Raw genomic sequence first — 26,057 nt, forward strand, 5'->3', positions numbered from 1 at the left:
CAACTGTGAGGGGGCTGAGAGTACCAGAGAGAAAAGAAGACAGTTTTGTCGATTATTTAGTAGCCTCTGCCAAGGTAAATCTTTGTTTTCTCATCTGTAAAATGATAAATCTGTCTTTTTTTAAAACTTTCTTAAGCCTATTTGTGTGTGTTAGTTGCTCCGTTGTGTCTGACTCTATGCAACCTCATGGACTGTAGCCCACCAGGCTCCTCTGTCCATGGCAAGAATACTGGAGTGGATAGCCATTTCCTTCTCCAGGGAATCTTCCCGACCCAGGGATCAAACACAGGTCTCCTGCATGGCAGGCAGATTCTTTACTGTCTGAGCTATCAGGAAAGCTTGACATGAAAGTCACTCAGTCATGTCCGACTCTCTGCGACCCCGTGGACTAAAGGGTCCATGAAATTCTCCAGGCCAGAATATTGGAGTGGGTAGCCTTTCCCTTCTCCAGGGGATCTTCCCAACCCAGGCACTGAACCCACATCTCCCACCTTTCAGGAGGGTTCTTTACCATCTGAGCCACAAGTGAAGCCTTCAGGAAAGCTTAAGCCTATATAATTTTCAATAATAAAACAAAAAGCTACAGGCCCACTGCTTCATACAGATCATAAAGTCTTTGCTATTTGCCAGTGATGCAAAATATTCAATTTATCTTATTCATCTTTCTTGCAAACCCACAAATTATTCTCTCTCTCTGCTTATTTAAGAAGCTCTTATATCTCTGATTTCTGTTACATAAGACACTACAGGTAGTGACTAAAGATTACTAAATATCTTGAAAATGTCATGAACTGAAGTGTGCTTAGGGCTTCATTTCACCTGCACAACAATCCAGTCAGATAGGTTTCATTATCCCTATTTGTACAGTGGTAGAGCAGAGGAGGCAATGAGTAGGGGACCTACAACTAAATAATAGCCAAAGAACACAGCTCATAAGTAAAGGTAAAATCTCAACTTGAAGTTAAGCCTCTGTTGATTCCAAATCTTGGGTTTATACCAATAAAATCACTCTGCTTCCTTTTTATATATCTCTCTCGGATTTTTCAGAATACCTACAAATGTCAGGTACCTAGTGAAAGAAATTGAACAAATACCCGTTCAAATAAACTGAATTGAAATAATAATAAACCTTTATTGTAAACCTCAAGTTTAATAAGCCTCTATTATAAATCTATGCTCTTAAAGGACATTTACACTGTCCCTTCCTAGATTTTTTTGTCTTCTCCATGCCAGTTTTATATTTGCTTTTACTTCATTGCATTCCCTCATTCCCTTTCTCAGTGCCCCCAAGGGCCATCTTAAGCCTTTCTAAGAAGGAAGCTTTTATTTAGGAAGTTATATCATACATTGTGCTGACTGCCACTTTGCCACTCAAGAATTTCTGGCAAAAGTCTTATGAAGAGTGTGACTTACAATAATTTGAGAAAGTTTCATATCTTATTTAACTTTATGGGAAAAACTAATTCAATGGAATGTGGATTTAGACTCAACTGTCTGCTTGTCTAGACTTAGCTTGGATCATTCAGTTCCTTGTCTCCTTAGCTAGACATTTATTCCTTTTCCAGAAATATTCCTGTTGCATACTAAATGAGTTATATTTTCAATTGACACGAAATTAATAGGGAAGTCAGCCAAACCAGAGGAAAATCTTTTTTTTTTCCTAGTCTAAGAGCAGCCAGCAGAAGCTTCCTGTTACAACTGTCTTCTGCGTGTAAGCACGTGACCAGGCTACAGACTCAGAATGAATTCCATCGCTACTTTACAGTCTGTATAAAGTAACCTGTTCTATGCACAAAGATGCTGTGGGCAGGTGAGTAATAATGGTATGATTTTGTGTGGGGGTGGGTAGCTAATTATGGTTTATGAGACTTGTCTAACAAATTGTATCCATAGGAACTAACTACCTTCAGAAAACAATAAAAGTATGGGTCCTTAGGGACCTATTTCCATACTACCAATGTAAGTAAAAACAAATCACTTGGAGGCAGGATTCAGGCTTATATAAGAAACATTTCATTATTTCATAAACTGACATTATTAACAAAGATACTCTATTGTTCAGACATTGCAACATTTTGGAAAGCAAGAAATGTGGACCCATTTTATTAGCAATATCAATGTATTATCTCTGTATCTGCTGTTTCTTCCAGGTAAATCATTTATGTACTCACAAAAAATTATGCACTGGCCAACCTTATATACTCAGCACTGTGCCAGGTATAGAAACTCATCATTATGTTGCTTGAGAAAAAAACTTGCTTCAAATCACTATAGCAAAAAAATTTTAAATAATGTGTCATAAAAATAATTGTATAATGAGAATTTAAAGAAAGGAAAAGAGCTCTTCTTCCTAGTAGAATTAAAGGAGGACTTAACAGAGGAGCTTTCTTTGAGTTAATTCTTAAATGATGATTGTACCTTTATTTTATTCCACATTTCCACAACAGTTTCAAAATACTAATATAACTACCACCAATACAGTTAATAAGATCAGTTTAAAATTTATTTTTAATATATCTTCCCCTTCCCATTTTAAAGTTATGGTGTCAGAGGATATAGCCATTGTATACGATAACCTCCTCCTTTCAAGTCTTATCTCTGATGTCCATCAGCAGATGAATGGCTAAGAAAGCTGTGGTACATATACACAATGGAGTATTACTCAGCCATTAAAAAGAATACATTTGAATCAGTTCTAATGAGGTGGATGAAACTGGAGCCTATTATACAGAGTGAAGTAAGCCAGAAGGAAAAACACCAATACAGTATACTAACGCATATATATGGAATTTAGAAAGATGGTAACGATAACCCTGTATACGAGACAGCAAAAGAGACACTGACGTATAGAACAGTCTTATGGACTTTGTGGGAGAGGGAGAGGGTGGGAAGATTTGGGAGAATGGCATTGAAACATGTAAAATATCATGTATGAAACGAGATGCCAGTCCAGGTTCAATGCACGATACTGGATGCTTGGGGCTAGTGCACTGGGACGACCCAGAGGGATGGTATGGGGAGGGAGAAGGGAGGAGGGTTCAGGATGGGGAACACATGTATACCTGTGGTGGATTCATTTTGATATTTGGCAAAACTAATACAATTATGTAAAGTTTAAAAATAAAATAAAATTAATTTAAAAAGAAAAAAAAAAAAAACTTGGTTTCTCAGATCACAAGTCCCTAGGTCAAAGTCTATCTAGTTATTATAGTTTATTTTCTAATAGATTCTTCAAGAAGGGTTCATGGGAACAATATTTCCTGAGTTTTTAAAGTTGAAAGCAATTTTTCTATGCCCATTGTACTTGAATGTTATTTTTGCTGGATATAAAATTTTTGTCTTGTATTTTCTTGAGTATTTTAAATGTTCTCCATTTTCTTCTGGCTGTGTGTTTTTAGTAGACTGTATAATGCCTCTCCCCACTCAAAAATCTCCATTTCCTAATATCTGCAACCTGTGTATATGTCAACTTATATGGCAAAAGGGATGTGGCAGATGTGATTGAGAGTCTTGACATGGGGAGGTTACCCTAGATTTTCCAGATGGACCTAAATGTAATCACAGGTATCCTTATGAGAGGAAGGCAGAGGCAGATTTGACTACAAAAAAAGAGAGAAGGCAATGTGATGATTGAAGCAAGGGGAGAAAATGTGAAGTGAGCCAGGGTTACTGACCAACGAATGAGAACAGCCTCTAGTAGTTGGAAAAAGCAAAGAAATGGATTCTCCCTGAGAGCCTCCAGAAGAGTCAGCCCTTCTGCCATCTTGATCTTAGCTCTATAGGATTCATGTCAGACTTCTGGCCTCTAGAATTGTTAAGAGAATAGATTTCCGTTGTTTTAAGCCCACTAGTTTCTGATAATCTTTTACAGCAGAAAAAGAAAATGAATAAAGTGTTAGTCTCAAAGAGTCTGGTGAAAACATTTTTGCCTAGATGCCTATTATTTTCTTTTTTTACATTCAGTAATTTTACTATGTCTTGGTATTGGTCCTTCAGGGTCAGTATTCCCATGCATGTAATATGCGGTTTCAAATTTTATCATTTCAGAAGAGATTTTTTAAACTATAGTTTTGGACACATTTTTCTGTTTTTAAAATTGGTTTCTTCCTCAAGGACTCCTATTATCTTACATATTGGAGCTTCCTTGCCTTTTCTCCATGCTGTCACTTTCCCTTGAATACTGGACCCAGAAAGATAACATTTTTATACCTTTGAGTATAAAAATAGCTGCTCCTTCATTTCCACCTTCTAAATTTCACGCAGTCTTCTCCCTGCAAGCACACAGGAAAAAGAAAGCGAGGAATTAAACTTCAAGGTTAGCTAACTTGTACTAGTACAAACCCTCCACAGTTCACCCAGTGTCAACACAGCATCTTTCAATCATAGTAACTTCCAAATAAAAAGAATACCAAAATGATGCTTCCACCCAATGATGGATCTATTCCTTGTATAACCAAAAGCATGTTAACTCTCTCCCACAAATAAGATACAAAGTTCACTTATTCATTTTTGGATGATGTTCATTGCTCTTCCAGCTGAGTCACACTAATATATAAAGTTAACACTGTGAACACAGCTACAGTGTTCACAGTAGAAGGAATGGGAAAGTGGAAGGAAAAGAGTGGTTAATTTATGCGTGTGCTGTGCTGTACTTAATCACTCAGTCATATCCGACTCTGCGACCTCATGGACTGTAGCATACCATGCTCTTCTGTCCATGGGGATTCTCCAGGCCAGAATGCGGGAGTGGGTTGCCATGTTCTCCTCCAGTAATATATACATAAACATGGTCATATCAAAATAAGAGAAATACTCATAATTATTATAGTTCTTATTTACAAAGTTGGTCACATGGTCATAGAAGTGACCAATTTTTTAACTTCCTTTTTCATAATCCACCCCCACCTCATTGGCCCCTACCAACATGTTTTGCTTCAAACAGCTAGTTTCTTCAGATTTTCAGATCTTGAGTTAAATGGCATCTCCTCAACAAGGTCTCTTCCCCATTTAAAGTCAATAACCTCACACTTTATTTCTCATAGCATTAACATTTTTATTTCTTTTGTTTTCACTTGTTTCTTATTTCTTCATGACTCTCAAAATATTAGTTTTAATGAATGAACAAATGAATTCCTCACCACAAAATCTACCACTTACATCCTACCAATCAACAGGTCCTATTAGTTTTCATTCCTGATATCTTTCAAATCGATTCCTTTCTTTATAGTTATCAACATCAGTTTTTATCTGACATCTTGATATCATATATCTAGCTTCTCCTCACTCCACTTAGTGCTACATACTATATTCAATACTTACTGGAAAGAACTGATTCTGTATTTTTCTTTATATTTTGACTACCTAGCATAGTAGGCACACCATAATGCAAAGTAGGAATTCAACAATTATCTGTAGATGAATAATAATAATAATGATATGCTGCTGCTGCTACTGCTAAGTCGCTTCAGTCATGTCCAACTCTGTGCGACCCCACAGACGGCAGCCCACCAGGCTCCCCCATCCCTGGGATTCTCCAGGCAAGAACACTAAGGAATGCTATATAAGAAATCAGGCTTCCCCGGTGCCTCACTGGGAGTAAAAATCCATCTGCAATGCAGGAGATGCAGGTTCGATCCCTGGATCAGGAAATCCCCTGGAGGGCATGACAACCCACTCCAGTATTCTTGCCTGGAGGCTCCCATGGACAGAGGAGCCTGGCAGGCTACAGTCCATAGGGTCACAAAGACACAACTGAAGCAACTGAGCAGGCATGCATGCATATAAGAAATGTATTAACTCAGTCTCTAGTCTCTTTATCTTATAATTCAACATTCTAAAAATGAAAATTCATAGACAAACTTATTTTGAACTTTCAGATGTCTGCTCTTTCAAAAATGCTATGTATTTGATCTCTAATAAAGTAAGATTTAATTGTAAATGGAATGAGAATTGCTTATTGCCTAAAAGAGTGTGTTTGCATAGATTTTAAGAGTTTAAAATAGTATCAACATGACTAAATGGAGATAAATAGTATAAATGAAAAATATACAAATAATGTATACTTTATCAATTTTGTATTGACTGAATAATATTCTACAGTGCATCTGGATAATATATGAGTGCTGCTGCTACTGCTAAGTCACTTCAGTCACGTCCAACTCTGTGCAACCCCATAGACGGCAGCCTACCAGGCTTCCCCGTCCCTGGGATTCTCTAGGCAAGAACACTGGAGTGGGTTGCCATTTCCTTCTCCAGTGCATGAAAGTGAAAAGTGAAAGTGAAGTAGCTCAGTCATGTCTGACTCTTATTGGACTGCAGCCACCATGGACTGCAGCCCACCAGACTCCTCCGTCCATGGGATTTTCCAGGCAAGAGTACTAGAATGGGGTGCCATTGTCTTCTCCAACATGAGTGCTAGGAGAGGCATAAACAATAGACAGAACAGCAGCAAGTATTTGGGGTTTGAGAGTAAAAGATCAAAAATAATGGCCTATTTTCATTTCTTTTTTTTGTATTATTATTTTTTTAACTTTACAATATTGTATTGGTTTTGCCATATATAAACATGAATCCACCACAGGTATACACATGTTCCCCATCCTGAGCCCTCCTCCCTCCTCCCTCCTCGTACCATCCCTCCGGGTCATCCCAGTGCACCAGCCCCTAGCTTCCAGTATCGTGCATCAAACCTGGACTGGCAACTCATTTCATATATGGTATTATACATGTTTCAATGCCATTCTCCCAAATCATCCCACCCTCTCCCTCTCCCACAGAGTCCAACAGACTGTTCTATACATCTGTGTCTCTTTTGCTGTCTCATATAAAGGGTTATTGTTACCATCTTTCTAAATTCCATATATATGTGTTAGTATACTGTATTGGTGTTTTTCTTTCTGGCTTACTTCACTCTGTATAATAGGCTCCAGTTCCATCCACCTCATTAGAACTGATTCAAATGTATTCTTTTTAATGGCTGAGGAATACTCCATTGTGTATATGTACCACAGCTTTCTTATCCATTCATCTGATGGACATCTAGGTTGCTTCCATGTCCTGGCTATTATAAACAGTGCTGCAATGAACACTGGGGTACACGTGTCTCTTTCAATTCTGGTTTCCTTGATGTGTATGCCCAGCAGGGGGATTGCTGGGTCATATGGCAGTTCTATTTCCAGTTTTTTAAGGAATCTCCACACTGTTCTCCATAGTGGCTGTACTAGTTTGCATTCCCACCAACAGTGTAAGAGGGTTCCCTTTTCTCCACACCCTCTCCAGCATTTATTGCTTGTAGACTTTTGGATAGCAGCCATTCTGACTGGCGTGAAATAGTACCTCACAGTGGTTTTGATTTGCATTTCTCTGATAACGAGTGATGTTGAGCATCTTTTCATGTGTTTGTTAGCCATCTGTATGTCTTTGGAGAAATGTCTATTTAGTTCTTTGGCCCATTTTTTCATTGGGTCATTTATTTTTCTGGAATTGAGCTGCAGGAGTTGCTTGTATATTTTTGAGATTAGTTGTCAGTTGCTTCATTTGCTATTATTTTCTCCCATTCTGAAGGCTGTCTTTTCACCTTGCTTATAGTTCCCTTTGTTGTGCAGAAGCTTTTAAGTTTAATTAGGTCCCATTTGTTTATTTTTGCTTTTATTTCCAATATTCTGGGAGGTGGGTCATAGAGGATCCTGCTGTGATGTGTGTCGGAAAGTGTTTTGCCTATGTTTTCCTCTAGGAGTTTTATAGTTTCTGGTTTTACGTTTAGATCTTTAATCCATTTTGAGTTTATTTTTGTGTATGGTGTTAGAAAGTGTTCTAGTTTCATTCTTTTACAAGTGGCTGACCAGTTTTCCCAGCACCACTTGTTAAAGATATTGTCTTTAATCCATTGTATATTTTTGCCTCCTTTGTCAAAGATAAGGTGTCCATAGGAGTGTGGATTTATCTCTGGGCGTTCTATTTTGTTCCATTGATCTATATTTCTGTCTTTGTGCCAGTACCATACTGTCTTGATGACTGTGGCTTTGTAGTAGAGCCTGAAGTCAGGTAGGTTGATTCCTCCAGTTCCATTCTTCTTTCTCAAGATTGCTTTGGCTATTCAAGGTTTTTTGTATTTCCATACACATTGTGAAATTATTTGTTCTAGCCCTGTGAAGAATACCGTTGGTAGCTTGATAGGGATTGCATTGAATCTATAAATTGCTTTGGGTAGTATACTCATTTTCACTATATTGATTCTTCCAATCCATGAACATGGTATATTTCTCCATCTATTAGTGTCCTCTTTGATTTCTTTCACCAGTGTTTTATAGTTTTCTATATATAGGTCTTTAGTTTCTTTAGGTAGATATATTCCTAAGTATTTTATTCTTTTAGTTGCAATGGTGAATGGAATTGTTTCCTTAATTTCCCTTTCTATTTTCTCATTATTAGTGTATAGGAATGCAAGGGATTTCTGTGTGTTGATTTTATATCCTGAAACTTTACTATATTCATTGATTAGTTCTAGTAATTTTCTGGTGGAGTCTTTAGGGTTTTCTGTATAGAGGATCATGTCATCTGCAAACAGTGAGGGTTTTACTTCTTCTTTTCCAATTTGGATTCCTTTTATTTCTTTTTCTGCTCTGATTGCTGTGGCCAAAACTTCCAAAACTATGTTGAATAGTAATGGTGAAAGTGGGCACCCTTGTCTTGTCCCTGACTTTAGGGGAAATGCTTTCAATTTTTCACCATTGAGGATAATGTTTGCTGTAGGTTTTTCGTATATAGCTTTTATTATGTTGAGATATGTTCCTTCTATTCCTGCTTTCTGGAGAGTTTTTATCATAAATGGATGTTGAATTTTGTCAAAGGCTTCCTCTGCATCTATTGAGATAATCATATGGTTTTTATTTTTCAATTTGTTAATGTGGTGTATTACATTGATTGATTTGCAGATATTGAAGAATCCTTGCATCCCTTGGGTAAAGCCCACTTGGTCATGGTGTATGATCTTTTTAATGTGTTGTTGGATTCTGATTGCTAGAATTTTGTTAAGGATTTTTGCATCTATGTTCATCAGTGATATTGGCCTGTAGTTCTTTTTGTGTCATCTTTGTCAGGTTTTGGTATTAGGGTGATGGTGGCCTTGTAGAATGAGTTTGGAAGTTTACCTTCCCCTGAAATTTTCTGGAAGAGTTTGTTAGCTCTTCTCTAAATTTTTGGTAGAATTCAGCTGTGAAGCTGTCTGGACCTGGGCTTTTGTTTGCTGGAAGATTTCTGATTACAGTTTCAATTTCTGTGCTTGTGATGGGTCTATTAAGATTTTCTATTTCTTTTTGGTTCGTTTCTGTTTTCCAGTTTTGGAAAGTTGTACTTTTCTAAGAATTTGTCCATTTCTTCCACGTTGTCCATTTTATTGGCATATAATTGCTGATAGTAGTCTCTTATGATCCTTTGTATTTGTGTGTTGTCTGTTGTGATCTCTCCATTTTCATTTCTAATTTTATTGATTTGATTTTTCTCCCTTTGTTTCTTGATGAGTCTGGCTAATGGTTTGTCAATTTTATTTATTCTTTCAAAGAACCAGCTTTTGGCTTTGTTGATTTTTGCTATGGTCTCTTTTGTTTCTTTTGCATTTATTTCTGCCCTAATTTTTAAGATTTCTTTCCTTCTGCTAACCCTGGGGTTCTTCATTTCTTCCTTTTCTAGTTGCTTTAGGTGTAGAGTTAGGTTATTTATTTGACTTGTTTCTTGAGGTATGCCTGTATTGCTATGAACTTTCCCCTTAGGACTGCTTTTACAGTGTCCCACAGGTTTTGGGTTGTTGTGTTTTCATTTTCATTTGTTTCTATGCAAATTTTGATTTCTTTTTTTATTTCTTCTGTGATTTGCTGGTTATTCAGCAGCATGTTGTTCAGCCTCCATATGTTGGAAGTTTTAATAGTTTTTCTCCTGTAATTGAGATCTAATCTTACTGCATTGTGGTCAGAAAAGATGCTTGGAATGATTTCAATTTTTTTGAATTTACCAAGGCTAGATTTATGGCCCAGGATGTGATCTATCCTGGAGAAGGTTCCGTGTGTGCTTGAGAAAAAAGTGAAATTCATTGTTTTGGGGTGAAATGTCCTATAGATATCAATTATGTCTAACTGGTCTATTGTATCATTTAAAGTTTGTGTTTCCTTGTTAATTTTCTGTTTAGTTGATCTATCCATAGGTGTGAGTGGGGTATTAAAGTCTCCCACTATTATTGTGTTATTGTTAATTTCCCCTTTCATACTTGTTAGCATTTGTCTTACATATTGAGGTGCTCCTATGTTGGGTGCATATATAACTGTTATATCTTCTTCTTGGATTGATCTTTTGATCATTATGTAGTGACCTTCTTTGTCTCTTTTCACAGCCTTTGTTTTAAAGTCTATTTTATCTGATATGAGTGTTGCTACTCCTGCTTTCTTTTGGTCTCTATTTGCATGGAAAATCTTTTTCCAGCCCTTCACTTTCAGTCTGTATGTGTCCCCTGTTTTGAGGTGGGTCTCTTGTAGACAACATATGTAGGGGTCTTGTTTTTCTATCCATTCAGCCAGTCTTTGTCTTTTGGTTGGGGGATTCAACACATTTATGTTTAAGGTAATTATTGATAAGTATGACCCCGTTGCCATTTACTTTATTGGTTTGGGTTCGAGAAGAAAGGTATCACTAAATGCTAAGTACAATGTGTGGTATATAGTAGTAGTAGAGCACATTTATACTGACTGCCTATTGCTTAATTTATAATAGTGAATGAGATTTTTATAAATTCAAAGTTTCAAGTTGCCTTACTTAAAGAACAGTCAAAGGATAGCAGAATATTAACTCTTAAAACTGATTATAGGGGGTGGATATAGATTGTCATATCTTAAAAATCACTAAGATGATAAATGTCCTTACTAATAAATAGTACACCCTAAATAAACGTAAAGAGCTGGGTTGAAATGACCTTTAGAAATTATTTCCTGCTTGTATTTCTAGAAACATATTACTTTGTTACTGTTCTACTTTTAACCTCAAACCTCAAAAACTAAAGGTCAAGACTGAATAAATCAGGAGAAAAATAAAAGGTCTTTTATATCTATCGTCAATAAAGAGTATGTATGTGAATGTAAAAGTCTTTTTTCAGCCTTGGCATGACTCCAAGAAAACCCAAATGCTGAGGTCTGTTTCAGTCCTAGCATTCCTCTGTTCCTCTCACAGACAGACCACAGAAAGATGAACAAAGTCAACAAGTTCCATTAATCAAAATGCTGGTCAAGGTCCATGTTTAAACACACCCCTAGGCACCGTGGCTTCAGATTTCTGAAAGGCTATGTCAGAATGATAGGATAACCTGGAAGTTCAACATTCTCTTCCTAAGGCAATTCCCTGACTGCTTCTGGATTCAGTGCTACCCTAGTTGTCCCCCAGGCATCAGTCAGAGCTAAAGGTCCTTACATCCCACACCCTCAAGACTGGAATGAATCATATGACCAGCTTTTGGTTGGGGGTAAAGTGGTGGTGATAAAGCATTAACAGGCTCACATATCAGCTCTCCTAAGTAATATTTACACTTAAATTTTAACAAATCCTTCCATGTCTTGATCCCATGGATTATGCATTGAATGAGTGGCCATAACAGCCACAATGACTAATTACTAAGGATGTTCTTGAGAAAGGTTCCAAGCTACCCACACATTCTATGAGGTAGGCTATTTCAGGGGGAAAGTACAATAGTTAGATGACTGATGAGTGATAGATGGATAGGTAGACAGATGGTAAGCAATTCCAAAGCACTGCTGAAAACTAAATAGTTTAAGTTATAAACAAAAAAATGTTCATGGTGCTTGAATTCTTCAGTGATTATTTTTTTAGTGCTCATAATATCTCATTGATATCCTAATATATGACTTATAAAATTTTAATTAATATTTTAAAAACCATTATGGTCTTTATTAAACAATAATTTGTAATCTTTTGCCAAAAGTATTAAAAACTTGGGTTTTATGACATTTGTTTTTCTTATTTTCATCTAGAAGTAATTCAAAGCTTTTGTTCAATTGACAGAGAATAAGGTATTCATATAAATTGGGTCAAAATGAAAAGTGATATTGACAAGAACTTAGGTTCTGTCCCCAAATCATGATAAATTCTCTTTATTCAAAAACACTGAGTGTCTCCCTTTATAGGCCATGATCCAAAATTCTTAGCTATGTCTTTAATGCCTCCAATATTTTATCCTCAAATTACTCATTAATCCTTACCTTCAACCATGACTAAACACAGGTTTCTATCCTGGAAAATAGAATATGCTCAAATTAAAAAATGAGAGGATGAATGTCATAAGCACAGTGAAAGCTCCCTGTCCCCAGAAAGTACCATGAGAATTCCCACCTCAGAGACATTCACATACACTGTTCTCCTCTATCTTCTCCTTTCCTCTTCTCCAATCTAAACTCTGCAAAGCTCTTCCATTTGCTTGAGTGATCTCTCCATCTCTAAACCAGATAAATTTAATTATTCATTTGGCAATCACTTTCTGTCTTGTGGATGTGACTTTTGTAAATTATTAAGTATTGAGACCAACTATGTTCTGGGCAATATACTAGATACTCTAATACTCAAAATAGCTCGAGATATGTGTTAACATCCCTTTTTTATTGATAAAGAAAGTGAAGATTCAAAGAGTTTAAAAAAAAACACTTGCCAAAGTCAGCCAGCTAGTGAATGGCAGAGTGAGGATTTAAAACTAGGCTCCAAATATCACAAGCTTTCCACCATGGCATTCTGCTTCATTTTGTCCATTGATGTCATTCATTTATTGAAACAGAGGATATCATTCTCTTAATCCAATGAGAACTCACTGAGACATGCAGGCCTTGTGAGAGGTCACTGCAAAAGGAGAAGCCAAAGACCACAAGCTTGTGGGTTGGGGGCTGGGAAAAAGAGGAAAATAGGATGACACCGGGGCTTCTGGCTTCAGTATTGGTTATGATGCCTTTAAACAACAGCATGAATTAGGAAGAGGAGTGGGTTTTGTAAAGGAGAGGACATTCTTTTGTGAGCATCCTGAGTAAAGTACCCATTACTTCCATATGGAGTTGCCCAGAGGCAGGGAAACAGTGGTTAAAAGCATGGTCTTTGGTGTCAACCAGCCTTGGTCTTGAATCTGAGCTCCACCACTTCTTAGATTCATGTCTTGGGACAAATTACTTCACCTCTGAGGGTTTGTTTCTCATATGTAAAACAGGAATAATACCTACCACAAAGAGCTGTTAGAAAGACAGAATTAAATTCATATAACTAGCAGAAAGTTGATGTATAGCACACAGGGAGGCCAGTCTGGTGCTCTGTGATGACCTGGAGGGGTGGGATTGGGGGGACAGGAAGGCTCAAGAGGGAGGGATATATATATTGTTATAATTGATATACATTGAGGTACAGCAGAAACCATCACAATATTATAAAACAATTATCCTCCAATTAAAAAAACAATTCATATAAAATGGCTAATATGTCTGGCATATACGTACTCATTATATGTTATTACAATTATACAGATGATTAAAGTAAGTGTGACCCTGGAGTGGGAGACATCTGAGCTGGAGAATGAATGGAGGTGTCATTGGTGTAGGAGCAGTGGTTGAAGGCATAAGAATCAATGAAACAGGCAAGTCGTTGAAGCAGAGATCACAACTCGAATGCCCCATGGCCAGAAAGTGAGTGAAGTGAGTTGGTGTAAGCATATTTGCACACAGAATGAACTGGGGGGGACTCTAGAGAAATGGAGAGTGCATAGTTTCTCTAAAGAGGGAGGCTGCTACCCAGACTGAGATGATTTCTGTCATGTCAAAATTGGGCCCAGCATCACCAGATCTTCTGTTTTGCATTGTTTTGTCAAAACAAGTCAAAAATTTCCCAGTGTTTAAGTGTTGGTGACTAAATTCAAACTTAATAAGTAAACTGAACACATACATAAGCTAGATTGTGGCTTGTCAGCTGCCAGATTGTGACCCCCATTGTGTAGAGAAAGAGGGCTGAGGATGGAGCTCTATAGAGCATTATCACAAAAGAGATAGGCAGAGAAAGAGGAGGGGTAAAAGGAGATCAGACAGGCAGAGAACAGAGATGGAAAGAGTGGCCTGGAAAGAGGTTAATTCAAAGCAAGTCAAGGAAGAGGAGCATTCAGGAAGAAGAGGAGTTAACACCATCGCAGGTGGCACAGGGATCACTGTGACCAGACTGTGCACACAAACTCATTAAGAGCTGGGACCTCTGCTTAAGACTGCAGATGCAATGACTTTGAAGGAGAGGGGATGTAATACTCACGGAGATCATCCCAGACTTAGAAACAAGACAAGCAGTACTGAGGGAAAGGGTAACAGTAAATAGAATTCTATTTGAATCCACCTCTTGAACCAGGAAGAGGAGCCCTGAGAACTTATGGTGAATACGTTTTCAAAAGCAAAGGCGGAGTCTGGCAGGTCAACCATCCCTTGGATATAATTCCAATGGCTGAAACTGGAGGCAGATAGGAAACCAGAAAGTTTGCCCTGTCCTCCCCTATTCCGGGAATTAGCTGATCAGAACATGGAAAGGAAGAAAAAGATAAATAAAAACTCTCAACACTCTAACCAGTAGTGAATTCTAAGATCTTTTATTTGTTTCCATGTAAATATCAATATTATTATTAGCTATATTATTAATATTAATATTAACACTCTCTGAGAGCCAGGAGAGCACTAAATACAAAACTATGATTTAAAATAGGGGACCTGCCCAATATGCTTAAGAACAAATTATGATTTGAATCAAGACTGGAATCCTTTCAGTCATTCCCTAAACAGAAAGTCACTAAGTAACAACTGGCAACTGTTCTCAAAGGAATCGGGGCCTCTCCGATGGTTCAGCGGGCAAAGAATCCGCCTGCAATGCAGAAGACACAGGAGACATCGGTTTGATCCCGGGTTGGGAAGATTCCCTGGAGAATGAAATGGCAACCCATTTCAGTATTCTTGCCTTGAATATTCCATGGATAGAAGAGCCTGGCGGGCTACAGCCCATGGGGTTGCAAACAGTCAGACACGACAGCATGCATGCATGCTCACAGAAATCACCAAAAACGCTGAGGGAAAATACTAGGTTGTCGAGAAAAAAAAAAATTATTCCACACATTAAAAGAGATTATACATCTTGACTCACAGCGACCAGTACATAGGAATTTACTATGTACATTCACATTTAGCTTTATGAGCATAAGATTCTAAAATGATCATTCATTTTAGAGACAAGAGAAAAAAGCAGGATCCCAAAATAGGAAATTAGTTGTCCAGGGTCCAGGGTCCTGTGGCCAGTTAGCAACAGAGTCAAAATTAGAATTCCAATCTCCTGACTTTTCATTTACACAAAACTCCACTGTTTTCAGAAAAAGGTTTATTATCCCTTTGATTGAATGATTTAAATGGGACACATGTACTTTGATGGGTGGAAGCTGGAAGAAGTGTCCCTGTGTTGCTGAAGGAGGCCAGCATGGGAGAAGCAGGCCATGTGTACCTAAAAGGAGGGGGCACCTGTGAGGAGAGGCCATAGCACAAAAGACAGCCAACTCACAAAACAATTAAGCTTTGGCCTGGAATGCATATGTCCAGAAAAAATACAGTCAGAAACTCTAAACTTAAAAAACATGTATTTTCTTAAATATTATCTACAGTGATAAACATGTACTTATTAGCAACCACTCTGAATAACTTTGACTTTGCAGAACAGTCAATAACAAACAAGTAGACACACACACGCACACGCACACACACACATTTAAATCCTCTAAGTAGTCAAGACACGTATCATAGAATATCTTGCTCAGAACAATTCATGTCGGGGACCTCCCTGGCAGTCCAATGGTTAGGACTTGGCACTTTCACTGCTGTGGGCCTGGGTTCAGTCCCTGGTTGGGGAACTAAGATCCTGTAAGCCATGCAGCACAGCCCAAGGGTGGGGGGACAATTCACCGAAAGCAATTTTTTGAAACTAGCAAGGTGGTACCTGAGCACAAGATGTGGGGCTGAGTATGTATCTCAGCATTAGGCATGCGTTACACTGCCTCTCTGTGGCAAACGTGATTTCCTCCCCAGACTATTCAAATGTCCACTGACTTATCCTGAGAGGTGCGGTTTCACTGCACTCCGGTGTGATAAAGATAACCCTCACAATAAATTATCTCACTCTCCCAGCTTAGAAAAGTCTCATCAGCTTTCCTTAAATCACTGATTAGGTTTTTCAAGCATCACACCCCCGAGACGGTTCTTTGAAGGTAAATTTCTATCAAGAACATTTGGAGGCTGGGAGAGCAAAATGGAGAAAACAAGGGGGAAAAAAAAAGCCCAGAGCGGAGTATTACTTAGCCAGCTATCTTCATCAAGTCCTGACAGCTGTTGATGAGGTGATTTTCCTTTTGAATTCCTCCACATGAGACAGAGATTGGGGCACTATGCAGACTACAACAAATCTCACCTTGGAGAGGCACCTCTGCTTGCAAGCAGTCAGTCCACTGGCTTTGGCAGATTCAAAACCCCTCTCCCTGGTCTTCTTCATTTTGACAGTGTCAGATGACAAATGGTAGTCAAGTGTCTTTTTCAATAATGAAAGTTTATTACGATAATTTCCTGACCAAAGGAACAACATCTTGAGGAAGAGGCACCTTTTTTCTCACTCTGGCGGAGGTGCCTAACAGGCTTGAGGCAATCTTGAGGGATGAGGAGGGTTAGGTGATTTAGAAGATACAGGATAAATACATAAAGTTAATTGGTATGTAAAAATAAGTTTTAAATATCCCTGAGTGGGGGTAGGAGTGATCTGCTTCTGGTCACATCTCACGTGGCCAAATATGAGGGCTGAGCTGGGACAACACCTCCACTCCCAAGGAAGAATCAGGGTCCTGTCCACCCCCAGTGTGGCCTTCATGCTGGTTCCTGGCTTGGGTGCAGCCATCAGGTCCTCAGTAGACACAGAATCCACCAGGATTTTGATGAATGAGAATCAACTCCCCACCATTCACCTGGATGTCTTCACAGGAGGCATTCTGAGTGGTCATATTCAGGTAGACTTTGTCCTTAAAACGCAGATAGGCCACTGTGACAGAGTCAACAATTTTGACCATGTTCAGGGAGAAGAGAGGTTCCCGACCCTTCCGGTACAGAAGCCTGAGGCTGAGTTCCTGGGAGAAGTAGCCCTTCAGAGAGATGAGATAGAACCCATCACAGGTGATGATGATTGAGTTGTTCTGCACCTTCATGGTTCCATCCGCGTCTGGGGATGTGATGATGAAACCGTTCTCATTCTCACACTCTAAGGAGGGTAGGGTAAAAGAAAAAAAAACAAAGAATGACTCCTTAACTCAGCATTAAGCAACAATCATCCAATATGTCTAGAAATATATGAAGAGAAAATGATAAGGACAGATTTTGAAAAGAATAAAAGTAAGAGAAGACTATGTTTCTACATGAGGGTTGGAATCCACTTTCCCTGTGGGATGGAAAAGGCAAAGCTAACACTAGTAGCCAAGAGAGTTTCAGAGGGGGCTGGGATTCAAGAGTGGAAAGATTACAGCAACTGGCAGTTGTCACAACACACCTGTGGCAGGAAATGGACTCTCAAGGTTTCCCTGATTTTTTCAAAATCAGGAGGTATTGGCAACTTCAGTGCTGCCTTCTTTGTTCAATGGATTGATTAGGGCAAAGGGTGGTGGAAGTGCCTCTTGCCTGGGTCCTGCACACCCCGTCCACACAAAGTAATCGCTTTAACTCTTTATCCTCTCTCCAGGCTTCCCTGGTGGCTCAGATGGTAAAGAATCTGCCTGCAACACAGGAGACCTGGGTTTGATCCCTCGGTTGGGAAGATCCTCTGGAGAAGGGAATGGCTACCCATTCCAGTATTCTTGCCTGGAGAATTCCACGGACAGAGGAGCCTGATGGGCTACAGTCCATTGGGTTGCAAAGAGTTGGACACAACAGAGCGAATAACACTTTCACTTTTCTTTTATTCTTCTCTCCATGTCACCATGAAATGAAAATTCTTCACATGCCCTGGCAACTAGACTTCCCAACAACATGTATTACTGGCCTTCGTCAACAATCACTTAAGCTTAGTTATGCTTCAATACTAAGTAAAGCTTAGTCTGTGGGTTCAGGTTCTGATATAAGAGCTCAAGAACATAGACTTATTTCTCCCTTCTACCTTTTTATTGTCAGTTTTTACTGGAAGGTGCCTTGGGAATAGTGGTTGCCACAGGAAAAAGAAAAGGAAGAGCAGCAGAACACAGAATGATAACTTTAACAGCTTTGTGTGGGGCCATTTCAAGCATAAATCAAAAACTAAATGTCTTCCATTTCCATGGCAGCCTCAGTATCACCCGGAATGGTCAAGTAACGACACTTCAAAATCTCCACTCTGGACCATGTCCCTCGGTGATAGGAAAGAGTAAGTTCCCACTGCTGGGCACAATTCAGTAATTCTTGCTGTGAATCAAGTCCCTGAGAAATACTTCGAATTGAAAACGAGGATCACTTATAGAAGGCAAGATATACTTTCCTTTGGCTCAAGAGGACTTAATAAATGAATATCCATACATAAACCACTGGTGGTTGTCCTAGTATTAATCTTGGATCCAAATAATGTTCTCTTGTTAGAGTTATCACATTGCCTTTAAGTCCCCCAACTCTCATTAAGGTAAAATTTTGTCCTGTAATAGAATTACTGGGGAATGACATATCTTACAGCCAGACAGACTTGTAAGAAGCCTTCGTTTTCTTACCTAAAAAAAGTGAGAGTAATTTCTACTCAAAGGGTTCCTAGGAGGATTAAGTGAGGAATATAATGTAATCTGTATAGTGACAAGCACTTATCTGTTAACTAATTACTCCCCTTTTCTTCTTTGACCTTAATGAAAATAATATGCAGGCCCCAACAATTTCAGGATTTAATGTTTCCCTAAGAAAATGGAGAGATCTTATGTTCTAGGGGAAATTAAGAAGCTGGAGAGAAGATTCTTTTAAAACTATGAACCAACTAAACTTTTGACAATACTTACTGGTAAACTGTACTCTGATACTCTGGATTGGAGGGTACTGAGATGGCACCTAAAGAAAGAAAAAGGATATATTTTTAGGGAAAAAAAATGAACAAGTAGAATTGACGAGTCACATCCATCCTATGAAGCAGAAATGCAGCAGGTAAAGGGACTGACTTGAGAAGAGACTTGCCTTTTTCTATGTGAGTTAGACGCAGCCTTCCGCCTGCCCCCATTGCTTTTCTGTAACATCTCATAAGGTAAGTTAGGAGTCTTCTGCTCTTTCATGCAAGCATCTAAGTAAGATCTGTCCTCACTTGCCAAACTCTTCCTTGGTATATTATTTTGGCTCCCTGAGCCCCAATTTCCCATTTTAGATAACAGAGCACTTAAAAGTTATCTTGTTAAGAAACCCATTCAGTCATAGAGATTCTTCATGGACAAGGTTGTGACCAGTCAATCCTTCATGGTCACAGACTCCCAGAATGGACTGGGAGTGAAGTCTGGGAGCCTCCTGGCTGCTCTCTTTTTCACTGTAAAACAGGATTAAGAGTGTCCTACCTTCAGGGCCCACAGGCAATAAAAACTCTTCAAACCCTTCAGAGATGAGTAGATCTGTGTGTAAATTTTTTAAATGTTGGATCTTTCTCTACTCTTTAGTCGTGTGTAAAACCTAACTTGAACTCGAAAGCAAGAAAGAAGTAAAGCAACAAAGAAAGAAAAGTTAATAGATAAAACATCTGTGGAAATTTGGTGGTTAAAAGAACAAACTTCAATATGGGGCAAACTCCAAAATATATTAAGTGAAAAAAGCCAAAGCAAAGGGGAGAATAAAGTACATTTCCATTTGTGTTCAAAGAAAAAAAAGTTTTTGTGAGGGCACAGAATTTATCTAGAAGAATAAAGCGCTGCCTCTGGAGAAAGGAACTAGAAGCCTGAGGACAGGAGTGGGAGGCACATGTATTTTCCATGGCTTACTTTCTTGTATTTTTAAAATTTTACATTACCTACTAAGAAGAGAAATAGAAACTAACAAACAAACAGAAAAACCTACCACCTATTGTGCCTGCAGAGAACAGCAGCTCCTCCCACCAAGTTATTTTTGGCAAGATGTCCGGATCAAAGGTCTGGGGAGGAATTTGTTCTCATGCTCTGGGGTGTGGAGTCCCTGCTTCCCACTTTTCTGGCACACTCATAGCAGCAGTCAAACGGAGTCCACTGGGGCCTGCCCACGCGGATGAAGAATCCCCTACTTCCCTTGTACGTAAAGTCACAAGCCTCATCAAGCTGAAACCAACAGGCGGTGTAGGAAGAAGGGAGAGCCTGGCTGAGCCCTGCCAGTGGCTGGGCCCCTAGAGCAATATTAGTCAGTGGTGAGCACACAGAGAGGTGCTGACTCAGGACGACAGTCTTTGGCTCTCTCCCCTCTGTGGACTGTTTGTGAGACTGGACTAGTGTCCTTCATGCTTAAAGCGATGTTCTAGAAGAAGGCCTCTCAAAAGGTACATTACCCAAACACCATAATTCCCTGGGTAAATGAATGCCCCTACTGCTCTCCGGGCAGGCTGGTCTCTTGGCCACCTTGTTGAAGTTAGAAACAGCCTGTGCAGCTGCACAAAGAGCACAGCGCTCAGCATGCAGCAACCTGGTCCTAACACCAGCCAGGCAAGTACTCAGGCAAGTTGCATAACCTCTGGGTGTCAGTTTTTTCCATCTTTAGAAATTCCTCAAAGATCAGAGACATCCCTTTTACCACTGTTAACGATTTAAATTTTAAAAGTTGCAACCCTACACCAATTTCAATGAAAGAGAGAAACAGGAAGCCTCTTCATCCCAAATTTACGTCAAACTCTCTGACTTAAAAGTCCTCATGATCTGATTATTTGACTGACTGTGTAAACTTTCCATAAGGTTCCTGCAAAACAATGACATTTCCCAATGTTCTGAAATACTGTGATGGAGAAGTCAGAGCGGTAATGATCAAGAAGACATTCTGAGACCAAGATGCTGACAGGCAGCAAGGAAAGTACATAGGACTTCCTCTTTTAGGTAGATTCACTCGACCCCAGGCTTCCTTTCCTCCTGAAGGTTACCCAGGATTAGAAATACACATTTTCTCATCTCCCTAGCGTCAACACCACCAGGCCTTGGCCATTTTGTGAAATAAGATGATTCTTTCTCTTGTTCCATGACCTTCCACAACCTTGCCCTTCATCCTCCAAACCTGATTACTTCATGCTGACTACCCCACTGCCCAGAAATACCCCCACAGTGCCCAATTCAAGGCCTTCTATGGCCTGGTGCCAACCTCCTTGTCAAGCATTACTGCTACCTATATCCTTTCTGTGCTTTATGCTCGAATCAACTATTTCCTCTAATCCTTTAAATAAAGCCTGGTAGGACAAAACAAGAGGGTGCAGGCCTGGAAATAAAATTTTGTTCAAATTGTAACTTCTCTAGTTCTGTTGAATTTGGATGTTATATACCACTTCTGAGCTTTAGCTTTCACGTCTGTAAAAATAAGGAATATTATTATTGGAATGCTCAAGGAGATGACTGTAAAGCTCAAATAAGTTAACATATGTGAAAATACTCAGGAGTTTGCCTGGCACGTGGTAAGCATTAAAAAAATACTTGCTTCCTTTGTTCTCTCCACCAAGAATGTCCCTTCATCTATGTCTACCCATGAAAATATCAACTTCAAGGCCTAAATCAAATCCCTGGCTTCTGGTCTCCCATAGCAAGTACTTAAAAATTACTCTATTCACATGGATGTTTATAATAGCTTTGTTTCTTATTGTTAAAACTTGTCAAGGAAAAGCAATCAAGATATCCCTCTGTAGGTTGAATGGATAAACAGACTGTGATATATCCAAACAATGGAGTAACACTCAGTGTTAAAAAGAAATGAGCTTTCAAGCCACGAAAAGACATGGACACAGTTTAAATGTATATTACTAAGTAAAAGAAGACAATCTGAAAAGACTACATAATGTATGATTTCAAATGTGTAATGTTTTGGAAAAGGCAAGACTACAGAGACAGTTCAAGAGCAGTGGTTGCCAGGGGTGAGGCAGGAGGGAGAGATGAATAGGTGAAGATAGAAGATTTTTAGAGCAGTGAAACTATTCTGCACTATACTCTAATGGTGGGTACATGTTATTGTTCATTTGTTAAAATCCATAAAATGTATAATACCAAGAGTGAACCCTGATGTAAGAAAAAAACTTAAATCACTCTACTGATTTTCATTCTACCACCACCAGATACATGTCTCCTCTCCGCTGCAAGACTACCTAGCTGTGTGCTCTTGGGAAAATGTCATTACCTTGCTGACTTTTAGCTCCTTCATCTATAAAATGGAAAGAGTAAACCCAGTATCTCAGAAGGTTGTTGTGAATGAGATCACATACGTAAATTTTTAGCACCTGACCTGGAACACTGTAAGGAGCTGATAAATGTCAGCTATTATTCTTGGATGCTCATGGGAGACAAGATCCATGTCATGTTCTTAATTTAGCCTATATAACACTAATTTAGCTTTATATATGACTACAGAATGAGAGAACTAATAAAAAAGAAAGGAAGTACAACCAAATCCCTAAAATACCAGCTCTTTGTAGACCAGAAGAACACCACAAAATGATTCTGGCTTTATAAGAAAAATTACCAGAAAAAAAAAAATCAGATAATATTAATTTTACCCACAGGCATAGTTTTATATATATATATATATATCAAGAAAATTAAAATCCTCATATCTTCACCAGATAATAGAAAAAAATGGACTATATCAAAGATCCCAAAGGACTTTCATGTAAGGACAAGCTACAGAACAAAGTTTCTTCAATCTGCAAAGTCTGAAGAGCTCATACTATCTTCAAAGGGGACTAGAAATTCTTGTAAGTCAGTACACCAGGATCAAAGTACAGTCCTGAAGTTTCAGTGAGATGGCCTCAGAAGCATGAGTATAAAAGAAGTCATCTTCCAACTGAACACTATTCTACAGATGAAGAAAATGAGACCCACAGAAGGAAAGGGATTCAACTCCAGCCCCCTGGAATCCAGAACAACTTTCATTGTTTCACACAACAACAGTTTTTCTTCTCCTCATGCAAATTTAAAGTGGAGGGAAATTTCTTTGAAGATTTTACTAATAGTCCATTCCTTGTGTCCACTTTAGTGCCAAGTTGGAGGAAGGAAGATGTGATCATGCACAGCAGATTGGCAGGGTGATGGTCTCATGATGAGCTCATCATGGGAATCCAAAAGTTTAGGCTTCCCTCCTAGGCTTTCGGGCTGTCATAAATAGAGCCAAGAACACAGAGTACTCAGAGGCAGCTGATACATGGGCTATCTGACCAACTGCCTGAGTAATGTGTATGCCCTGTCTAGGAGCAGCTGATGATGCAACTGAAGGTCAGCTGATCCAGTGTTATCCTTTACATTAAAGTCACCTGGGAAATCTGTAAAAATGTGTAGACTTCCAGTTTATTCATAAAGATTCTGATTCAAAAGGTCTAGATGGACGCAGTAATCTCATTTTTACAAACACCCAAGGTTCAAGATTTGAGAATTACTACACTCTACTGTGAACTCCTGAAGGTCCAAATCCAGAAAATATATCTTCAACCATTCCCTTGGCAAAAATCATGCCTGTCCTAAAGCTGGTGCTCAACTATCAGTATTATTTAATAGTTGATTGAATAGATTAGATGATTGTCATATTACTGGTGACTTGAAATAGCATTGATAACTATTGAGTACCTACTATTTGGCAGATATTACATTCAACTCTAAGAACACAAAGGGAAAGAATACACAGTCCTTAGTTTTGACAAACTTGTATGTCAATTGGGGAGATAATTCCTCCACATAAAACCACTGGTAAAGACCAATAGGCAATTTATGCCACAAGGTTCCAGAGAACAGAAAAAACCACTGCAGGCTTTGGCAGCTCAAGGAGGAAAGATGTGGGCTTAGGCCTTGAAAGAGAAAGAGGACCCAGAGAATCCAAAGGCACTGCCTAGAGGAAGGGTCTAGAAATTAGACCATTTTTGGTATATTCAAGAAAAACAGTAAAAACTTACTCAGAACTTAAAACACGCCATGCAGTGCATTACTCTTTCTGAAACTCATTAACTTTTGCTTTCAAAATAATACCATTAAGCAGAAATAATAATTACTCATGTTTTATAGATAGAAAGAAATGAGAATCAGTGTTGTTAAGAACTTGCTCAGGAATAAACAGGTATTAACTTGAGTTTGATTGAACCTCAAGTTCATGATAACATCCTTTCTCTTTATTCTATTCTATCTTAAGAGTAAAAAACCCCTATGAAAACATTTTTCTGAGAGTTCAAGATTAATTTATTTTTAATTTTAAACTCTAAACAAGATTAAAAGATTAGGTTTTTGATAGTTGTCAAAATACTCAGATGTATCTCAAAGTATCTAAACATTCTTCAGAAAAGAGCTCTTTAGTCAACTCTCCAAGGTTGTTTGTATAGTTCAGGTTGACAAAGCCATTAGCTGGACTCTAATTAGACGCATCTGTTCTGGCAAGGGGCAGCAGGACAAATAAAGTAGGCAGCAAGTAGGTGATGCAAAGAAGAGTCAGAATAATGTCCTTTTTCCTGACCTCTCTCAGTACCTGAAACACTGAACTATCTGAGAACAAAGATGGGAAATGTCTGATATACAGCATTTATCCAGCAGCCTGTACCATGTTCCCCAAAAGGTGCTGCTTGCTTCATGAGCTCATCTCTAGAATGTGTGAATTTCTTATTCTGACTCACTGGGATGTGGCATGAGGCTGCCTTATACTCATGTGGCATTTGTCCTGGAGGGGGTGTATCTGTGGCAGGAGGGAATGATACTCATCAAATGTGAAACCAGGAAGTGGGCTCTGCATTCACTATGTGGGCCTTGCCCTTCCTCACTTGCTATCAGTCAAGATCCCAGGTTGGAGTGGGATGAGATGTGAGTCAGTGGAGGACAGTGCAGAAACAGATATGCGATGGGAATCGTGGTTCAGCATGCAACCTTCACAGGGATATGAATGTCTCCTCCCCCAGCAATGGGCTTCACGTCAATCAGAGAAGACCTGAGAGATTGTGAAAGCAAAGTCTTATAGGCTCTGAGGGTGTTTCTGAATGAGCCTCCGAAGAGGAAGATGGAATTTTCCATATTTACCCATTACAGTGGGTTGGGAAGGCAGACTCTTCTCCTGGTGGATTTAGTGTATACTCGATGGAAACTCCCTTACAAAGAGAAGGGCCCCGACTTCTGATCAGGAAAGTTCAGAATCCAACTCAGAGAAAGGAATAGAAATGAACAAAAACTGGTTATTTGACCAGTCTTCCATAATCAGGAAAGTTTATCCTCAAAGTGCTATTTCTTAGACATGAAGATGTGTGACTTTGAAAATCATGTTGAATAAAGAGTCTATTAAGATGAAAGAACACAAAGAAAAGCCATTTTAAATGTCATTCGAGACTTTCTTTTCTCTATCACCACCCTTCACCATGGCTGCCAGCACCTTTTTGCTGTAATCCCTCTTTTTAAATTCTTACTATACTCTCTACTACACAGCCCATGTGATATTCTAATATAGCCCCCTCTCTCTAACCACTTGCATTTTTCTTGTCAAATTTATTTAGTAATGGCCAGCCTCTACTTACTGACCCTCTCCTCTCTATCTCAGAGAACAGGAACTGTGGTTTCACTGTCCCAAACGCTTAGCAATTAATGGATCGCTAAAAGGAGTATCAGGTATTCAGAAAAACAACCAAATGAACCAAAAGCATCCATGTGACATGAACGCACCTTCAAAATTTTGTGATTTGCAATTCTGCATATCCTCAAGGGGAAGATTTTCTTTTATCTGGGTTTCCCTTTCCACATTTGCTTGTAAATTCCTCAAGTACACTAACAGAGGGGTCTGCCAAAACATTTCTAAGAACTCCCATAGAATAGTGAATATAACAAAAAAAAAAAGAAA

The 26,057-nt window shown here is 38.9% G+C and overlaps 1 protein-coding gene and 1 long non-coding RNA gene across 3 annotated transcripts in view; one reads left to right on the forward strand and one right to left on the reverse strand.

Moving 5' to 3' along the window:
* Positions 1–19,713, forward strand: LOC109570256 (uncharacterized). The gene is made up of 4 exons (XR_002182436.2): positions 1–74; positions 1,665–1,810; positions 13,551–13,709; positions 17,809–19,713. It is a non-coding gene; the product is annotated as an uncharacterized lncRNA (long non-coding RNA).
* Positions 14,459–26,057, reverse strand: part of TNFSF4 (TNF superfamily member 4) — a 22,589-nt gene continuing 10,990 nt past the window's right edge. The window contains exons 2-3 of one of the 2 annotated variants that reach the window (XM_019976935.2): positions 19,076–19,124; positions 14,459–17,334 (exon numbers count right to left, since the gene is read on the reverse strand). In XM_019976935.2, the coding sequence (XP_019832494.1) occupies positions 16,985–17,334; positions 19,076–19,124 (399 nt within the window). In that variant the 3' untranslated portion in view covers positions 14,459–16,984. The remainder of the gene's footprint in view (positions 17,335–19,075; positions 19,125–26,057) is intronic. The other variant, XM_019976934.2, reaches the window with a different exon arrangement.

This window comes from Bos indicus, chromosome 16 (assembly GCF_029378745.1).
Source record: "Bos indicus isolate NIAB-ARS_2022 breed Sahiwal x Tharparkar chromosome 16, NIAB-ARS_B.indTharparkar_mat_pri_1.0, whole genome shotgun sequence".
NCBI lineage: Eukaryota > Metazoa > Chordata > Mammalia > Artiodactyla > Bovidae > Bos > Bos indicus.